The sequence below is a fragment of the Polyergus mexicanus genome, unplaced genomic scaffold (genome assembly GCF_030449975.1).
Source record: "Polyergus mexicanus isolate NDT 795.1 unplaced genomic scaffold, iyPolMexi1.0 SCAF_18, whole genome shotgun sequence".
In the NCBI taxonomy this organism is placed as follows: domain Eukaryota; kingdom Metazoa; phylum Arthropoda; class Insecta; order Hymenoptera; family Formicidae; genus Polyergus; species Polyergus mexicanus.
Window position 1 is genome coordinate 4,889,241 of NW_027223338.1, and position 17,001 is coordinate 4,906,241.

Consider the following 17,001-nt stretch of genomic DNA (forward strand, 5'->3'; position numbering starts at 1 on the left):
TTAAGTAAAGATATGAAACCACATTCTTTATTAACTTATATCCTATACGAATAAAAAAAGAAATGCTTTCCCATCTTTATCCTTTCATATTTATTTAATTTTCTGATTAATGATCAATATATTTATTATAACAATTCAATTGTCATTGAGCATTACATTAACTGTATGTAACTTCTAGGTATGTTGAAAGTTAATACATTGAATTGGATGCATCAGAAGATTACCATTTCGCTGTCAAAATATTGATGATATATCCATCAAGTTCCTGACGAAAAAACAATTTAATTATAGAAGAATATTTTGGATAGAACTACTTTAAATACGTACAATTGCTTAGCAATTTTTTGATTTCTGGAAACTCGTTTAGTGAAATATTGATTTTCTCGAGAGGCAGGGAGCGCATACTGCTCATGCTCGTTCGCACCGACTTTCGGCCGTGCTGGACCGCTGATGACGCGGTCGAGGCATGTTCGTCGCGACATCGCGACAGCTTGTTATTACCTCTGAGATGTTTATTACACGTTGAGCTTTACTATTGCTTTATGCCGAAGATGTAGTCTATAGAAAATGCCATAAAGGCAGCATCCGTCGTTTTCCGCAAACAGTTAAAAAAAAGGTGTGGATCCTTTGATAATATATATATATATATAACACATAAGTCTTCGCGCAGATATAATAAAGGGTTGTTTTTGTAAAAAGATTGCACTTTTCTTCGATTATTCTTGAATTATTTATATTATTTTTTAAAGTTATAGATAATCTAAGAAAGCTATATAATGTATCCTTTATATGTATAATAACATATATCTTGTGCTTTTTTAAATTGTTATTTTTTTATTTCAAGTATGTTAATAAATTATTATATTAATTTTAATTTATGTTCTCTTAATTGAATGTGTATATAATCGAATAATACATATATTTTTTCGAACGATTGGTGTAATGTCGCCGAACAAATGACGAGAACATAGTAGCATGCAATAATTATCCGATTGATTAAATTTAATTTCTAGGAATTCTTTCTGTAATAATGGTGCGTCTCTAAGTTTGATATAAAAACTTGAATATATTTTTCACAGGCCTCACCATTGCGAACATAATTCCTATTATGATGCTGGGGCGGAAGCAGAGCCTCAAGGGGGAACCCGTCCTGGCTGATTATGGTCCGGAGGAGTCCCTCAATGAGAGCGCTGACATAGAATGGGTCAACAAGGTGAGAACGGAAGTGTGAGTGGATCAACGGGAAGAGGGAGAAAATTGCTAGAGTTCCTTTTTTTCAAAATTCTTCTGAAAACCACTTTACACAATTTTAGCTATGGGTGAGGAGATTGATGCGATTTTGCGCTCTAGTTTCGTTGGCCTCCGTTTGCTTGAACACGCCGAAAACCTTTGAGAAAGTACCGTCCCTCCAATACGTCACCTTCATTTGCGATCTGATAGTCACGTTTCTATTCACCGCTGAAATGATCGCCAAGATGCATATACGAGGAATACTAAAGGTAAAGTTGTTCTCTTTATCGAGAAAGGATTGAACTAATATCTAAGTATATTAATTTTTCAAATTTTTGAAAACTGCAACTACATTTAAATATAATTAAAACGAAGAGTGAGAAATTTTTCTATGCAATTATATCACTGTATTTTTTACGTGGATAGAATAAAATTGCTAATGGTATTGCACAGAGGGATAAGTCCTATTTGAAAGATCATTGGTGCCAATTCGACGCTAGTATGGTGATCTTTCTCTGGCTATCTGTGATTCTGCAAATGTTTGAAATGCTGGGTTTTCTCGTAAAGTTTAGTTACGCTTCGATTATGCGAGCACCACGGCCGCTGATCATGATACGTTTTCTCCGAGTCTTCCTCAAATTTTCGATGCCCAAAGCCAGAATCAATCAAATTTTCAAGTAAGAGAATTAAATATGTAAACTGTTAGCTGAAAAACTCGTACGCTTTAAAAGCGACATATTTCGCAAACATATTTGATTTAATTCAATTTCTTCAATTGTTAATTTTTCAATTTTTATATTTATACAGACGCTCGAGTCAGCAGATCTACAACGTGACACTTTTCTTCCTGTTCTTCATGTCCTTATACGGTCTTCTAGGGGTGCAATTCTTCGGCGAGCTGAAAAATCATTGCGTATTGAACACAACCGAACCGCATTACATCACGATTAATAGTTTAGCTATTCCCGATACATTTTGCTCTACCGACCCGGAGTCTGGATATCAATGCCCTGAAGGAATGATCTGCATGAAGCTAGAATTGTCCAAGTATATCATAGGCTTCAATGGATTTGACGAGTTTGGTAGTAGTTAATGTTAATACTATGCCCTCGTTAAAATCCATGTGTAAATTGGTTTTCCATAATAATCCATGTTACTTACGTATAATATCCTCGTAAAAATATTGCAAGGGTAACTAATTTCTGGCCTCAAAATATAATTTCACTTTACTAAAAATATAATATAATATTATCGAAATATATATCTTTTGGAACGTTGTGTTTGAAATATGAATATTCAATATTCTCAACAAGAACTAAAAAATTAAAATTTTTACAATTGCGTTGCGAGATACATAAGATTTTGATTTGGAACTTTTAGCCACCAGCATCTTTACCGTGTACCAAGCGGCTTCTCAAGAAGGATGGGTCTTTATCATGTATCGTGCAATCGACAGTTTACCGGCATGGCGTGCGGTTCTCTACTTCAGTACGATGATATTCTTTCTGGCTTGGTTGGTGAAGAATGTTTTCATTGCCGTCATCACCGAGACCTTCAACGAAATCCGAGTGCAATTTCAACAAATGTGGGGCGTTAGAGGCCACATTAGTAATAGTTCAGCATCGCAGGTTACTTGTACTAACTTCTCTCGAGATTTTTGAAAGGAAAAAGAATTATTCTCTTTGTTTTTTAATTTACTTTGGAGTATCAATAAAATATTTTATATAAACATTGTTATTGGAAATTAATTGAAAGCAAATAATGATATGATATTGATTGAAATTCTTTACACTTTTGTACACATTTATTTATTATATTATTGCAGATATTGACTGGAGATGACAATGGTTGGAAGTTGGTGACATTAGATGAGAATAAGCACGGAGGTCTGGCGTCTCCCGCCTGTCACGCTATTCTCAGATCGCCATACTTTCGTATGGTAGTAATGTGCGCAATCCTAGCGAATGGTATCACTACCGCAACGATGAGCTTTAAGCATGACGAAAAACCGAGGAACACGTACTACGATCGTTATTATTGGGCCGAGATCGTCTTCACGATACTCCTGGACTTGGAGACGCTCTTCAAGATATGGTGCCTTGGATTCCGGAGTTACTACAAGCATTCGATTCACAAGTTCGAATTGCTGCTTGCTATCGGCACAACTTTACACATTATTCCGTTCTTTTATCTCTCTGGATTCACTTACTTTCAGGTCTCTATCAGTTACTTCCAACTCTTCGTCTTTCGTGTTGTTTCCCTTCACTTCATTTTTCTATGCTTGAATGTGCTCTTTAAATTTGTTGTTTGCGCTGTTTCCTTAACCGCCAATTTTTGAACTTTTAGAAATATGAACAACTATTGTTTGGGAAAACAATAATAGATTTTTAATATTTTATATCTTTGTATACGAAAAGGTTCTCAGAGTGGTCCGGCTTATTAAAGCGTCACCGATGTTGGAGGACTTCGTCTACAAAATTTTTGGTCCTGGCAAGAAACTCGGAAGTCTCATTATTTTTACCATGTGCCTGCTGGTGATATCTTCCAGCATTTCCATGCAGCTTTTCTGTTTTCTCTGCGACTTTACCAAATTTGAAACTTTTCCCGAAGTAAGTCGCTTTTATACTTTAACAAATTATTACTACATAATTGTGTATTCTAAGCTTTATAGGATAAATTTTTTTTAGGCATTTATGTCGATGTTCCAAATTCTCACACAAGAAGCCTGGGTCGATGTCATGGACGAGACCATGCTACGAACTCATGAGACGATGGCACCTCTAGTCGCAGTATATTTTATTTTATATCATCTCTTCGTCACTCTGGTACATGTTTTTCGCTTGATATTTCTTGAATGCAATAAATGCGTGTTAAAATTATATAACAGATATTAATCAATGTAATTAATTATAACTATCTCTTCAGATTGTATTGAGTCTCTTCGTCGCAGTGATCCTGGACAATCTTGAGCTGGACGAAGATATAAAGAAATTGAAACAATTGAAGTTTCGTGAACAAAGCGCCGAGATAAAGGAGAGCTTGCCGTTCAGGCTGAGAATCTTTGAAAAATTCCCGGATAGTCCGCAAATGACGTGTCTTCACAAAGTACCATCAGACTTCAATCTGCCGAAGGTTTCTGAAGAAATATTATTCTTTCTTGCGATTTGTTATTCATAATTTTAATAAATTTTTAATATTAATTTAAAAAGAACATAATAACTATTCTATGTATTGAAATCAATATTTAATTTATCTTTTCTAAGGTGCGTGAGAGTTTTATGCGACAGTTTGTAATCGAAGTAGAAGACGAGGAGAACGAAAATGCTAAAAGAATTAACGAAACCTTCGATTCAAAAATAGTATATAGAAAACAACGTCCGGTAAAGATCTTGAATAATCCACCGAAGGTGAGAACTGTTGTCACTAATTTGAAGAAAGCAGCTGTCATTTATATCATAAAGTAAGTTTAACATCGCAACGCGATGTTACTATTCTAAAACTTAGACTTGGAACTAATTTTTAATTGTTTACAGTGACTCCAATAATCAAAGATTACTATTGGGAGATTCTGCCATGATTCCAGTACCAGGAAAAGGACTTTTAAAACCGCAAGGTACTGTTAGCAGCGCCAAGCAGCTTCGCATTGACCAGAAAAAGTAAGAATAAAATACAAGGATTTAACAAAAGAATCTAAAAAAGAGAATCGTCATTTATAGGTTTGAAAATTTAAGAAATAGAACAATTATATATTCAATGATCCAATATTCTTTTTCAATTCGTTATTACACAAAAGTTTTAATATTTTTTAATATATTATTCATAACAATACTATTCGCATATTTTACGTTTTCGCTTTTATTCTATTTGTTTTCTTCTACTCACGGACGAAAATAGATCAATCAGAAGAAGCGTCCGAAGTGGATCGATCAAGCTCAAACAGACGTACGAGCATCTCATGGAAAACGGAGACATAGGTGGAATAAACAGAGTTAGTTCATCGCGCAGCAGACCGCACGATTTAGATATCAAGTTGCTTCAAGCTAAAAGACAACAGGCAGAAATGCGACGGTACGTCATACATTTTCAAGATCTCCGCCAATCTAATATTCTACATCTTTTTTCATTTTTTATCTTCAGAAATCAACGAGAAGATGATTTGCGAGAGAATCATCCATTCTTCGATACGCCGTTATTTGCGGTACCACGCGAGAGCAAATTCCGAAAGTATTGCCAATTGTTCGTCTATGCGAGATACGATGCGAAACTGAAGGATCCTTTAACGGGCAAGGAAAGGAAAGTGCAGTACAAGAGCTTGCAGTAAGAGTCGTCGTAATATCAAAACATTGAGATGGAACTAAAAGAGATACTGAAGCTGATGATTTTTTTTATCTCTTTCTCTGCAGCAATTTTCTCGGTTTAGTGACTTATCTCGACTGGGTGATGATATTCATCACGACATTGTCATGCATCTCGATGATGTTCGAGACACCGCGGTACCGCGTGATGGAGGAGCCGGCGTTGCAGATCACTGAATACTGCTTCGTTATTTGCATGAGCATCGAATTGGCGCTCAAGATTTTGGCGGACGGCCTGTTTTTCACACCTAAGGCCTACATCAAGGATGTCGCTTCTGTATTGGATGTTTTCATTTACATCGTACGTATAATACGTCAAAAATATATGTACATCGAATTCTTCTTTATACTATAAAATATTTTTGTAATTTTGAGAAAAATAATAATCATAAAAATCGTAATGATTATATATTATAATTTTATAAATCATGTAATACACGATAACAATTTGTGTATATTGCCACGTTATTGTATTATTGCAGGTGAGTCTCGTGTTCTTATGTTGGATGCCGAAGAGTGTGCCGCCGAATTCCGGAGCACAGCTGTTAATGATATTACGATGTGTCAGACCATTGAGGATCTTTACTCTTGTACCACACATGAGAAAAGTTGTTTACGAGCTTTGCAGGGGATTCAAAGAAATTTTGTTGGTAAATATGATAAATGTTGAGGATTTTAAAGCATAGTATCCCTCTCTCTCTTTCTAAAATTTTGGTCTAGAAATGACGTGGATTTATGAACTGCCAAACAAAGTGATTGATAAAGAATCATTTTATTTAGGTATCAACATTATTGATCTTATTAATGTTCGTATTTGCGAGCTATGGTGTACAACTGTATGGCGGTCGATTAGCAAGATGTAACGACCCCACTATTTTAAAGCGCGAGGATTGCGTCGGCGTGTTCATGAGAAGAGTGTTTGTGACGAAAATGAAGCTGCGACCGGGAAAGAACGAGAGTTATCCGTCCATTTTAGTACCACGCGTTTGGTGAGCATAAAATGGTTAATAAATCGGTCAGTTCTATTTCGACTAAACATATAATTATATTTTATTAATAATTATATTTTATTGTATACTATCAGGTATATATTTTTTATCAATAATTCATATTCTCTCCCTTTTAATGCAATGGTTATAGATCTTTTTTCCTTCGTAGCACTAATACTGTAACGCGTTTCAGGGCTAATCCTAAACGGTTTAACTTTGATAACATTGGCGATGCGATGATGGCTCTATTCGAAGTACTTTCTTTCAAAGGCTGGCTCGATGTGCGGGATGTCCTTATTAAAGCTCTCGGTCCTGTGAGTCACTAATTTTTCGACACTTTAATACATAGACTCTTTGTAAAAATTTACATATTTTGCGCTCCAAAAGTGGATAATTTTTATCATATTGTGTACCTTATTTTTTCAGGTTCATGCAATCTATATACACATTTATATTTTCCTCGGTTGCATGATCGGCTTAACGCTATTCGTGGGTGTCGTGATCGCGAATTATTCCGAGAACAAAGGCACCGCTTTGCTTACGGTTGATCAGAGAAGATGGTAAGAAATTTCGAGATATTTCATCGGCAAATTTCGATCTCGATATGATTTACTAGATGTGAATTTCGATGCAGGTGTGATTTGAAGAAACGTTTAAAAATCGCTCAGCCGTTGCACTTACCGCCGAGACCGGACGGCAAGAAGTTTCGTGCTTTCATCTACGACATTACGCAGAACATTTATTTCAAACGATTCATCGCTGTCATGGTGCTCATAAATAGCGCTCTGCTGTGCGTCTCTGTGAGTTGAACAAGGCTAATCTTTCGATTTAAACATGCCAGAACTAATAGATATTTCTCAGGATCCCCCGCGATTTCTTCCATGATTATCCCATTTTTATTTAGGCATTGCTTCCATTCGCGCCTTAGATAAGCTCTCTATTTATTGATAATAGTTTAATTACAGAAATTTTTATATAGTAATTAGAAAATTACATGCATGGTCACGTGAACTCAATATGCTCGCTTAAAGTTCTTACAACGAATCAATCTTGCTTGAAAATGCCATTCGCGAGCTTGAGAAAAGCAGCTTTAATTCAGCCTTACTTCCTACTTAGTTCTTTACAAATTTATCAGTAGAACAAGCGTCCAACGGTAGGATTAGTAGGATCATGACAAGCATCGTGTTGAAAAGACAAAATGACGTCCAATCTCGAAATAGAAGATAACAGAAAAAAATCATTCCCACATATAGAGAAGCCCCCATCGATTTGGAGACTGTTACGTTGAATCATTTGTTCCTTACCGGCTACCATTAGACCGTGGCTAAAAGTTAGTGTGACTAATCGTTTGCTCGTGTTTAATCTGCGGTCTTCTCCTCTTTTTTTTCTTTATCTTGCTCGTCTCAAGTGGAGAATCGAGGAGGAACATACGGAAGCACTTGCTACAGTCTCCACGATTCTGACACTGGTCTTCCTCGTGGAAGTAATCATGAAAAACATAGCTTTTACACCACGTGGCTATTGGCAGTCCAGAAGAAACAGATATGATTTGCTTGTGACAGTCGTGGGCGTTATCTGGATCGTTATACATTGCACGATGAAGGTACGTTTAATATATCTAGTTAGATTCTTTTCGCCATATTCGTTTTCCTAGTATTATGATTTACCGCGTTGCTTTCAGAATGACCTATCCTACGTGATCGGATTTATGGTTGTGATCCTCAGATTTTTCACCATCACCGGCAAACACACGACTCTTAAGATGCTGATGTTGACGGTCGGTGTATCTGTCTGCAAAAGTTTCTTCATCATATTCGGAATGTTTCTCCTTGTGTTCTTTTATGCGTTAGCCGGCACCATAATCTTTGGTACTGTAAAGTACGGAGAAGGCATCGGAAGGTGAGAAATACACATATACATTTGCACGCCAATATGTAAAACTTTTAATTTATCATTAAAGAATTATTCTCACAAGATTTTTTAGAATTTATAAGTATATAAAGCGTACATCCTTTTATCTGGATTTTTCGATGGTACTAAATCTTTTTTCTGTATTCATGATCTTTTTTCGTCTCCTGTATTATTTTCGCCAGTGTATTAAAAGCAATCTCTTTGCAATCCAGACGTGCTAATTTTGAGTCACCGGTCACCGGCGTGGCGATGCTCTTTCGCATAGTGACGGGAGAGGATTGGAATAAAATTATGCACGACTGCATGATACAGCCGCCCTATTGCACACCGGCGAATAATTACTGGGAAACAGATTGTGGCAATTTCCATGCTTCTCTCATTTATTTTTGCACCTTTTACGTCATTATTACTTACATCGTCTTGAATCTTTTAGTGGGTATGTACAGGATACGCACCAAATAAGTATTTACATCAAGTTATCATATAGATATTATTTATATTTAAAAAAAATGACACAATTATTTTTCTCTCGCTTTACTTATGGAGAGGGGAGGAAGGATATTTAAACTAATTTTTTGAAACAATATTCTTTTAATTAGATTTTTAGAACAATTTAATTAGAAAGAGCGAGAATCGCGCAGGTAAGAAAAATAAAATTTTGTGTTTTTTTTTTTCCAAACAGCTATTATCATGGAGAACTTTTCTTTATTTTATTCGAATGAAGAAGACGCATTATTATCGTACGCTGATATAAGAAACTTCCAGAATACGTGGAATGTCGTTGATAATCATCAGAAAGGTGTTATACCGGTGAAGCGGGTATGGTCTTATTTATGAATTTCGAATCGATAAATCTATATTCAGCGAGATAATATAACAATCCTTAAGAAGCGCAAATAATAATACTAATATGTTTCAGGTGAAATTTATTTTGCGGTTATTAAAGGGTAGATTGGAGACTGATCCACAGAAAGATCGCCTGCTCTTCAAATACATGTGCTATGAGCTGGAGCGACTGCACAATGGTGAGGACGTCACCTTCCATGACGTCATTAAGTAAGTTTTGTGAAACTGATTGTGATCAATAATAAGTGCGTTTACTATCTTTATATTAAGTTTTTCATTAAAATCCGATAGAGATGTTTTATGAATCTTTCAGATATTTTATAAATTGCTCTAAATTCTTTCATCCTTTTCATGTTGTACCATCTAGTTTTCAAATTCTCCAACCATACACAAATGATGCGTGCGAATAACCTTATATCATTCGAGTTTAATTATTAAAAAGGTTTCTAAATTGAAAATTTTTTTAGTATGTTATCGTATCGTTCAGTGGACATAAGAAAAGCGCTTCAACTGGAGGAACTGCTTGCACGGGAAGAGTTTGAATACATAATCGAGGAGGAGGTAGCCAAGCAAACCATTAGAACTTGGTTACAGGGCTGTTTGAAAAAGATACGAGCGGTGAGAATTGATTGACTTCAAAATCATGTCGTGACAATAATCTTTCTTTTTTTTTTCTATATTTTTGTAGAAGCAACAGAATAGTTTGATTGCCGGACTTCGTGCTACGAATAACGCGGCCGTGCCGCCTCAAGATCAGGAGAAAAGTAAAGAGGAGAAAAGCAAGGAAATTAGCGTCGATCGTGAGGAAGAGACCGAGACAAAAGTACGTTTTATCTTATTTGCTTCAATATAATTCGAGCGCATACATACACATTTCTGGTAGAAAAGTTGATCTAAGATAGAAATTTTTCGACATTTTTATATCAAAATTAAAAAATCAATCATAATTTTTCTTTTAAAGTTTTCAAAAAATATATATAAAATAAACGAATTTCTCTACATAATCTTTAAAATATCGTTACGCTAGAATTTTTACATTGCTATTACTTGTGGATTATAATAAAAATTAATTATAAATAATTATTTTATGGTGAAATTCGTATTACTTTGCTAATCTTCTGACAATTAGGATGTCGAAGTTCCAAAACATAGAGCTAAGAAACCGGTAGTACTTCCAAGATCGGACAGTATAGGAAGCGCTTCGGGAAGAAAATATCTGGCTCCGACGTTGTCAGATCCCGCATCCGTTCGATCTGAGAAAGATAAAATTGCTGTATCGAAGAAAAGAAACAGCAGACCGCCGTGTAAGTCTAAGCGATGACTTTTGTATCATCGTATTTTGTCACTAAATATGATTTTGGATTACGTCTCTCTTTTTCGAATTTCTTTTAGCGATGGTGAAAAATAATTTACTCCATCTGACGGAAAATACGGAGCAAAGCAGGCAACAAAGGGAAGCATTGAGCAACAAGACAACTGTGCCTAAAGTTTCTAGTGTCATGCTGGAAGTTCGGGAATGGTGGAAGGAACAATTAGCTTACAGCAGCGATTCCAGCGAGGACGAGGTTTAAATCTTGTAAGTCGTATGACGAAGAGAACTACGATTAGGAGCTAAATTATTATGTTCAGGAGCAAATTGTAAAACGAGGATTCCTATCTTCAGCAGTAAAAAAAGAACGAATTTTTTCTCTCTCTCTTCACACAAGCCTAAAGATTTTACATCGAGTAAGGAAAAAGAAATCGGAGGAAAAAAATGTGGTATGTGCCTAATAATTTTAATCGCTTGAAATCAATCTCGAAAAACTTCAACGCGTTGAGTTTCGATCATAATTTACTTTTTCTAATGCCAAGAGCTGCTACATTAATATTTTGCTATGTCAAAGAATAATTCCATACGCTTTCTGAATCTTTTGTTGTGTGCGTTGTTTGTTAAAGCTTACCATGTTAAAGGAATCGATTTCCTAACGAAAGAGAGAAATGTAATCGAGATATACATGCTCATTTTTCGTATCGAATGTCTGGGCATTATGTGTGCATCGAATAGATGATTTTGTCCATATAAAAGTTACTTAAATCCTTGAGCATCGATTTGTTTAAAAATATCGAGGTAGAAAATTTCCTATCATTCACGTATCCGTCATTCATTATCGATCATGTTGTTGGACACATTTTAATTAATTATATAGTGATTTTTATACGATATACAAAGTTTAAAGTTAATCATTGTGCAAGTAATAGTTGGATAGCGTTGTTAAGGACAACTGTGAGGACAATTAGCGCAAGATGCGATTCGTCGTAGATACTTTTGTCACGAAGATGGTCCCGATTCTCTATGAAAATGATAGGATATTATGGAATGCCGATTTTTTCCTCCTTATAACAAGAATATGTTCCGAGAGAGGGCCTGTATCGTAATAGATCTACGCGAATTGATTGATTTAATATTGGCGATTGTAAAGTTGTTAGCGCACTTGATGTTGACGTTACATTATCTTTGTTATAATTAGCAGTAATGCTGTTACGGGGGAGATGCTTTAATGTAAAACAACAGTTGTGCAAGACTTGAGAAAGAGTTATTCGACCAAAGATGTAACTTATTTTCAAACGAGATTGTGTTGACTATACGTTGTACATGTTGAACGTAGGAAAGATAATTGGAACATTTATATATATTGTCGTGAATTTTTATAATAAGACGAAGAATGCATGTGTGTGCGAGTATGTCGAATAAATTCGTCAAACTTTAAGCGATAGATGTTGGCGCAGTAATACGCACACGCAAAGTGAGTCGATATGTTATGCGTATATATGTATTTATAGAAGTGGAGAGATTTTTAGCGTTGGAAATCGCATTATGTCATGAATGTATGGTTACGTAAATGAATGTTGGTGATTGTTGCTAGTTTATGTGCCAATGTATTGTCTTATCGAGTATGGGACAAATAAATGTTGTTAGATATCATTATTCGTAAAATTGTATAAAATTCGTTATTATTACTCGATGACTATTAGTATAGACACAAACGATTAAAAAAAATTTCGGATATTTGCATAAAAATGTGGAGAGTAAAATTAATACATACATACATCGAATAATATAGATATACCATTGCTATATGTTTTATATAAAATCATTGATTATTCATTATGATTATGTTGGATAACTGTTTGCTTCTCGTATAATTGCATTAAACGAAAACTGATTTCAATTTTATTTCAAATGGCATTCGCGCGCGTGCTTTGATTATCTAAAAAAACATAACAGAAAACATTACCAGTAAGATTTTATATCAGGAAGATGTTGCCTTCTGCTGCCATAATTTGATTTGCGTCGGTCATGATGTCGATGGCGGCGTTGATCTCATCGTTCGTAAAATTCAAAGATTGTGTTGTATTTAAATAACTGGTGACTTCTCTCAGCGGAATTGTCTGAGTTCTTCGGTCTTGGAACAACTTGTGAAGTGATGACTTGAAGATTGTAAGTCTAAGCATCAAAGAAAAATTAATTAAGAATATACTTTCTTTTTAGCTAATCTTCGTTTTATTAATAATAAAATAAAAATATAAAAATGGATGTATATAAAATATTTAGGATATAAAAAGTTAAAAGTGAAAGAAGCTTTCGTACTTATTCAAGCAACGATTTTATTATAATTTCACAAACACAAAGAATCAATTTCATGTCATTTTTTTCGAATAAAATTACCTTTCCTGTGTGATTGTCGGCGTCGCTGTTTCCGGAACAGATATTTCCATGCTTTCCGCGGTCTCCGTGCGACTCGGGGACGTGCGCGTGCTGATCCTTTGTGACTGTGTCCTGGTTATTCTCGTGCTCGTTACATCGAGCGCATCATCGCTATCATACTCGTACGGATCGTCCGAATCTTTCGTCTTTTTACTGCGTTTTGGTTGTCTGCTATCATCAATATCGCCCGCATTCTCCGACGCGTCGCTGTCACGACGTCGTCGTTTCCTTTTCTCTTTTTCTAGTACGCGCTTGAAGTAAGCAAACTGCACTAGCTCTATCGCGGCGCGCGCGTCTTCTTCTTCCACGTTCTTCGAGAGCCGTGCTTTCGCATGTGCTGTCGCTAACCGGATCAGCGTCTCCAAGGTTCTCGCGGTTATCGGTTGAGTCTGAAAATTATATAGAAAGACATATATATTTGTATAATTTCTTTTTAATGATTTTGATATATAGTATCCATCGGAATCTTTCTTTTAGCCTGTAGAAACAAGAAATCAAAACTCACCCTCGCAACATCGTATTCCACCATATCTTCTGACCGAAGTTTCGAATATTCTTCCGCGATAACGGTGCTGGCTTCTTCCGTAAGTTTGGGTTTCATGCATCGTGCGATATGAATATATTTTCTCATGAATTGTATGGAGAGGATCTGATCGCTAAAAAAAATTCATATAAAACAGGTCTCTTTGTATAAAATCTTTACACATCAGCATTTAGAATTAATTAAAAAGCTCATACTATATTTAAAATAACAAAATATGTATAAATTGCAATATATTTACTTCTTAGAACGCGTCTGTCCATGTAAAAGTGGATCGTATTTCTGATAAACTTGAGTTTGCGTCTCCTCAGTCGCCACATCATCCGGATTCTTCGTGGTCAACATATCCAATTTCGAACCTAAACTCAAGGCTTCCCCATCTTGCTCCAGAGGATTTCTGTATCGATGCATTCTAACAACGTGATCACTGATTATATGATCCTGATCCGAATCGATCACGTCTAACATAACGAAGAGCAAATCGAAACGCGATAGCAGGGAATCTTGCAGGCCGATGTTTTCCATAGGTGTCTTGTACTGATCGTACTGAAAATAGAAAAAAAGCTTTCATTAGTATTATATTTTCTTTCTCGTCATTAGATATTTTATTCTGTATATATCGGTATTACTCCATTTATTTGTTACATATTAGTCTAATTATATATATTATCTACATATAATCTATATATTATTTTCTCTATATGAAAACAATTTTTAATTTTACAGAGATATTTCTGCAAAGAAGCAATCTGATTCAAGACTATCTAAATTTTTCTATAAATTACAGAGAAACCTCGAATAAAAGCTTGAATTTTTTCATAATTATTTTCCGCTTTTTCTCGAAATCTTCTTCAAGAGGACGAACTTACTCTTCCATATACAGGATTCGCAGCTGCCAGTACCGAACAACGAGCATTCAGACTGGCGTGAATACCCGCTTTGGCGATCGTGATTCTTCCCTGTTCCATCACTTCGTGTATCGCCGTTCTGTCAATATCCGACATCTTGTCGAATTCGTCGATGCAAATGACACCGCGATCCGCCAGTACCATCGCACCCGCTTCTAGCCTACGCTCGCCGGTCTCCTGGTCAACCGTAACCGCCGCTGTCAGACCAACGCCAGAAGATCCACGTCCGGTAGTCGGAATTGCTCGTGGAGCGGTACACAACACATAACGTAATAGCTGTGACTTGGCCACCGATGGATCTCCAATTAGCAATACGTTTATATCTCTAATGTATGAAAGATATCCTGATTATTATTCCAAGATCGTTAATGAATATTAAAGATAAAGGAGACAAAACATTCAGTACTTGCTATCAATTATGAGGTTTTTTCTTAGGTATTCTTTTCCTTTACTAAATTGCAAAATTATAAAATCTCTTTATCAGACCTCTCGAATCAAATTTTTAAAAATTTATCAGAGCTTATTAAGAAATAATAGAATAAATCGTTTTTTTTTTTTTAGTTATCGGATTAATCACATTTTCATATAAGCATGAAGAATTCGGTAAAATCTTACCCTCTTAGCCTCGTACCGTTTGGCAAGATCTTTTCTACCCCGCCTAATAGGAGACACAGAATCGCCTTTTTGATGTATTCGTTGCCATGTATAGATGGTGCGAGGGACTTAGCGAGGAGTTCGAAAATATTTTTGCAGGGATTGTTTTTTGCCAGTTTTTTGCACATGGTCACGTCGTCGTGGGAAATCGCGAGATTAGCTTCCTTGCTCAGTTGCATCACATTGTTGGCGATTAGAACAGTCCTGATTATACACAGAACACATATTTAGGTGAAAATAGAAAAGATCCACAATTAAATTACAAGACTCACAATTAAATTGGAAAATAATTCTCGACCTTTGTCAGGACATACCTAAAAGCACCAGTCGTGTATCCGCCTTGCTTTCCTGGAAGACATCGATAATTTCCAACAACCTGTACTCGATCTCCAGGCTTGCACAAGTCTACCAAATCATCATCACAGATTACGTCCACGCTTCGTGGTAGTTGTCCAGCTGGAGCTTTCTCTGGCATTTCTTGTATAGTGAGTGTTTGATGATCTTTGTAAGTGGACAAACCGAATTCTGTTTCTAGCGGGTTGCCATCTTCATCCTACAACCAAAAACATAAATTTTTTTGAGATTGATAAACAAATGTTTTCTTCTTATTTAAATATTGTAGGGACAATTACAGTAGTTGGATAAATAGCGGAATGCGGGAAAGCTTCCAAGGAAGTTAAATCCGAGTAGGCTCTTTCTAGGACTGTTTTGGTCACATCACAGTAATGGACACTTCTTACAACTTTTGGTCGTACCAGTGAACCTACAATGAATAATTTTATATGTAATATATGTTATTTATATGAAAAGATAAATTTATGAATAAAAATAATGTTAGCCTGTATACAAATGGATTAAATTATTCGAAATTAAACAGATTTTAATAAATTTAATAAATCTCACATGGAATAAAAGCTATGTTTTTTTATCTATAGGTACTCACATTTTGTGACAATACCCTCCACACATACCAAGTTACCAAGATAATGTGAGGTAAGTGTTCTTGGTGTGGCATGTTTGTTTCCAAAGCTACCTTCAAAAGCTACGAAGAAATCTTTGTTGCTCTTGGCATATTCAATATCTATACTTGAAATATACTGTTTTAAGGCATTTTGAAAGGCTAATTGTTCCTCGAAAGAATTATTTAATAAGCTGTAAATATATTAATTCATAATTCTTAACTCTTCAAGACATTGTGGACAATATTTCATACTACAAATTAATAAGAACTGAAAAAATGAATCTATTATACCTTGCCGCACGCACCGAATTTTTCCTTCTCAAATCATTGATATTCACAACCAGTCTGTACTTATTTTCCTGAACCATGTTTTTAACCATTGTGGCATATATGCCTTGATCTTCCTGTAGACATAATTAACATATCATAAAAACAATATGATATAGTCTTTATAATGCTTCATAATAAAACATAATTAAAAATTATATATATATATATATATATATATATATATATATATATAAAAATTTAATAAAATTAATAAAATTAAAAGATGTAGCCGATATGAAGTGAAAGTACACTTTGTTGATAACAAATGTTGATTATTAAATATCTACCATGTCGTCGAGAAAATCAACATATTCGCGCGTTATCTGTTCCAGATTCTGATCGATTTCCGTATCCATCCTTGCAGCAATTAATTAAAAAATCCAATATTTATTACACGAGATCTATTATAAGGAAAAATTCGAAGAAACTGGCAAAACGCTTTGAAAGCTACGCGAACACAATTCGGTTCTATCTGCGCGGGAAAACAGCAGATTAGCCACACTGTCATTTTAAAAAGTCACTTGCAAGGAT

General features: G+C 35.3%; 2 protein-coding genes and 1 long non-coding RNA gene across 8 annotated transcripts; 2 read left to right on the forward strand and 1 right to left on the reverse strand.

The window, feature by feature from the left end:
- Positions 1-410: 410 nt before the first annotated feature.
- On the forward strand, positions 411-12,899 carry Na (sodium leak channel non-selective protein na). 5 transcript variants are annotated; one of them, XM_070310795.1, is made up of 29 exons: positions 411-616; positions 1,080-1,213; positions 1,314-1,499; positions 1,657-1,907; positions 2,038-2,312; positions 2,611-2,858; positions 3,056-3,445; positions 3,648-3,839; positions 3,918-4,055; positions 4,156-4,362; positions 4,494-4,690; positions 4,764-4,886; positions 5,125-5,298; positions 5,368-5,547; positions 5,634-5,886; positions 6,068-6,235; positions 6,366-6,574; positions 6,768-6,888; positions 7,001-7,134; positions 7,209-7,374; positions 7,983-8,177; positions 8,256-8,473; positions 8,668-8,921; positions 9,168-9,304; positions 9,405-9,541; positions 9,799-9,949; positions 10,020-10,154; positions 10,461-10,635; positions 10,724-12,899. In XM_070310795.1, exons 2-29 carry the CDS (start codon positions 1,109-1,111, stop codon positions 10,900-10,902), a joined length of 5,298 nt encoding a protein of 1,765 aa, XP_070166896.1. In that variant the 5' UTR covers positions 411-616; positions 1,080-1,108; the 3' UTR covers positions 10,903-12,899. The 5 variants fall into 5 exon arrangements, with proteins under 5 accessions (XP_070166896.1, XP_070166898.1, XP_070166897.1 ...); XM_070310797.1 differs by having other exon boundaries at positions 8,698-8,921; XM_070310796.1 differs by having other exon boundaries at positions 1,684-1,907.
- Positions 7,739-16,931, reverse strand: Mcm3 (minichromosome maintenance 3). Of its 2 annotated transcripts, none has more exons than XM_070310802.1 (12): positions 16,758-16,931; positions 16,432-16,544; positions 16,123-16,331; positions 15,812-15,942; positions 15,494-15,732; positions 15,141-15,383; positions 14,487-14,850; positions 13,859-14,163; positions 13,582-13,732; positions 13,038-13,465; positions 12,607-12,815; positions 7,739-8,445 (listed from the first exon to the last, which is right to left on the reverse strand). In XM_070310802.1, exons 1-11 carry the CDS (start codon positions 16,824-16,826, stop codon positions 12,617-12,619), a joined length of 2,451 nt encoding a protein of 816 aa, XP_070166903.1. In that variant the 5' UTR covers positions 16,827-16,931; the 3' UTR covers positions 7,739-8,445; positions 12,607-12,616. The 2 variants fall into 2 exon arrangements, with proteins under 2 accessions (XP_070166903.1, XP_070166902.1); XM_070310801.1 differs by lacking the exon at positions 7,739-8,445 and adding an exon at positions 10,309-10,584.
- On the forward strand, positions 14,901-15,922 carry LOC138941280 (uncharacterized). The gene is made up of 4 exons (XR_011448153.1): positions 14,901-14,960; positions 15,087-15,410; positions 15,487-15,664; positions 15,802-15,922. It is a non-coding gene; the product is annotated as an uncharacterized lncRNA (long non-coding RNA).
- Positions 16,932-17,001: the final 70 nt, after the last annotated feature.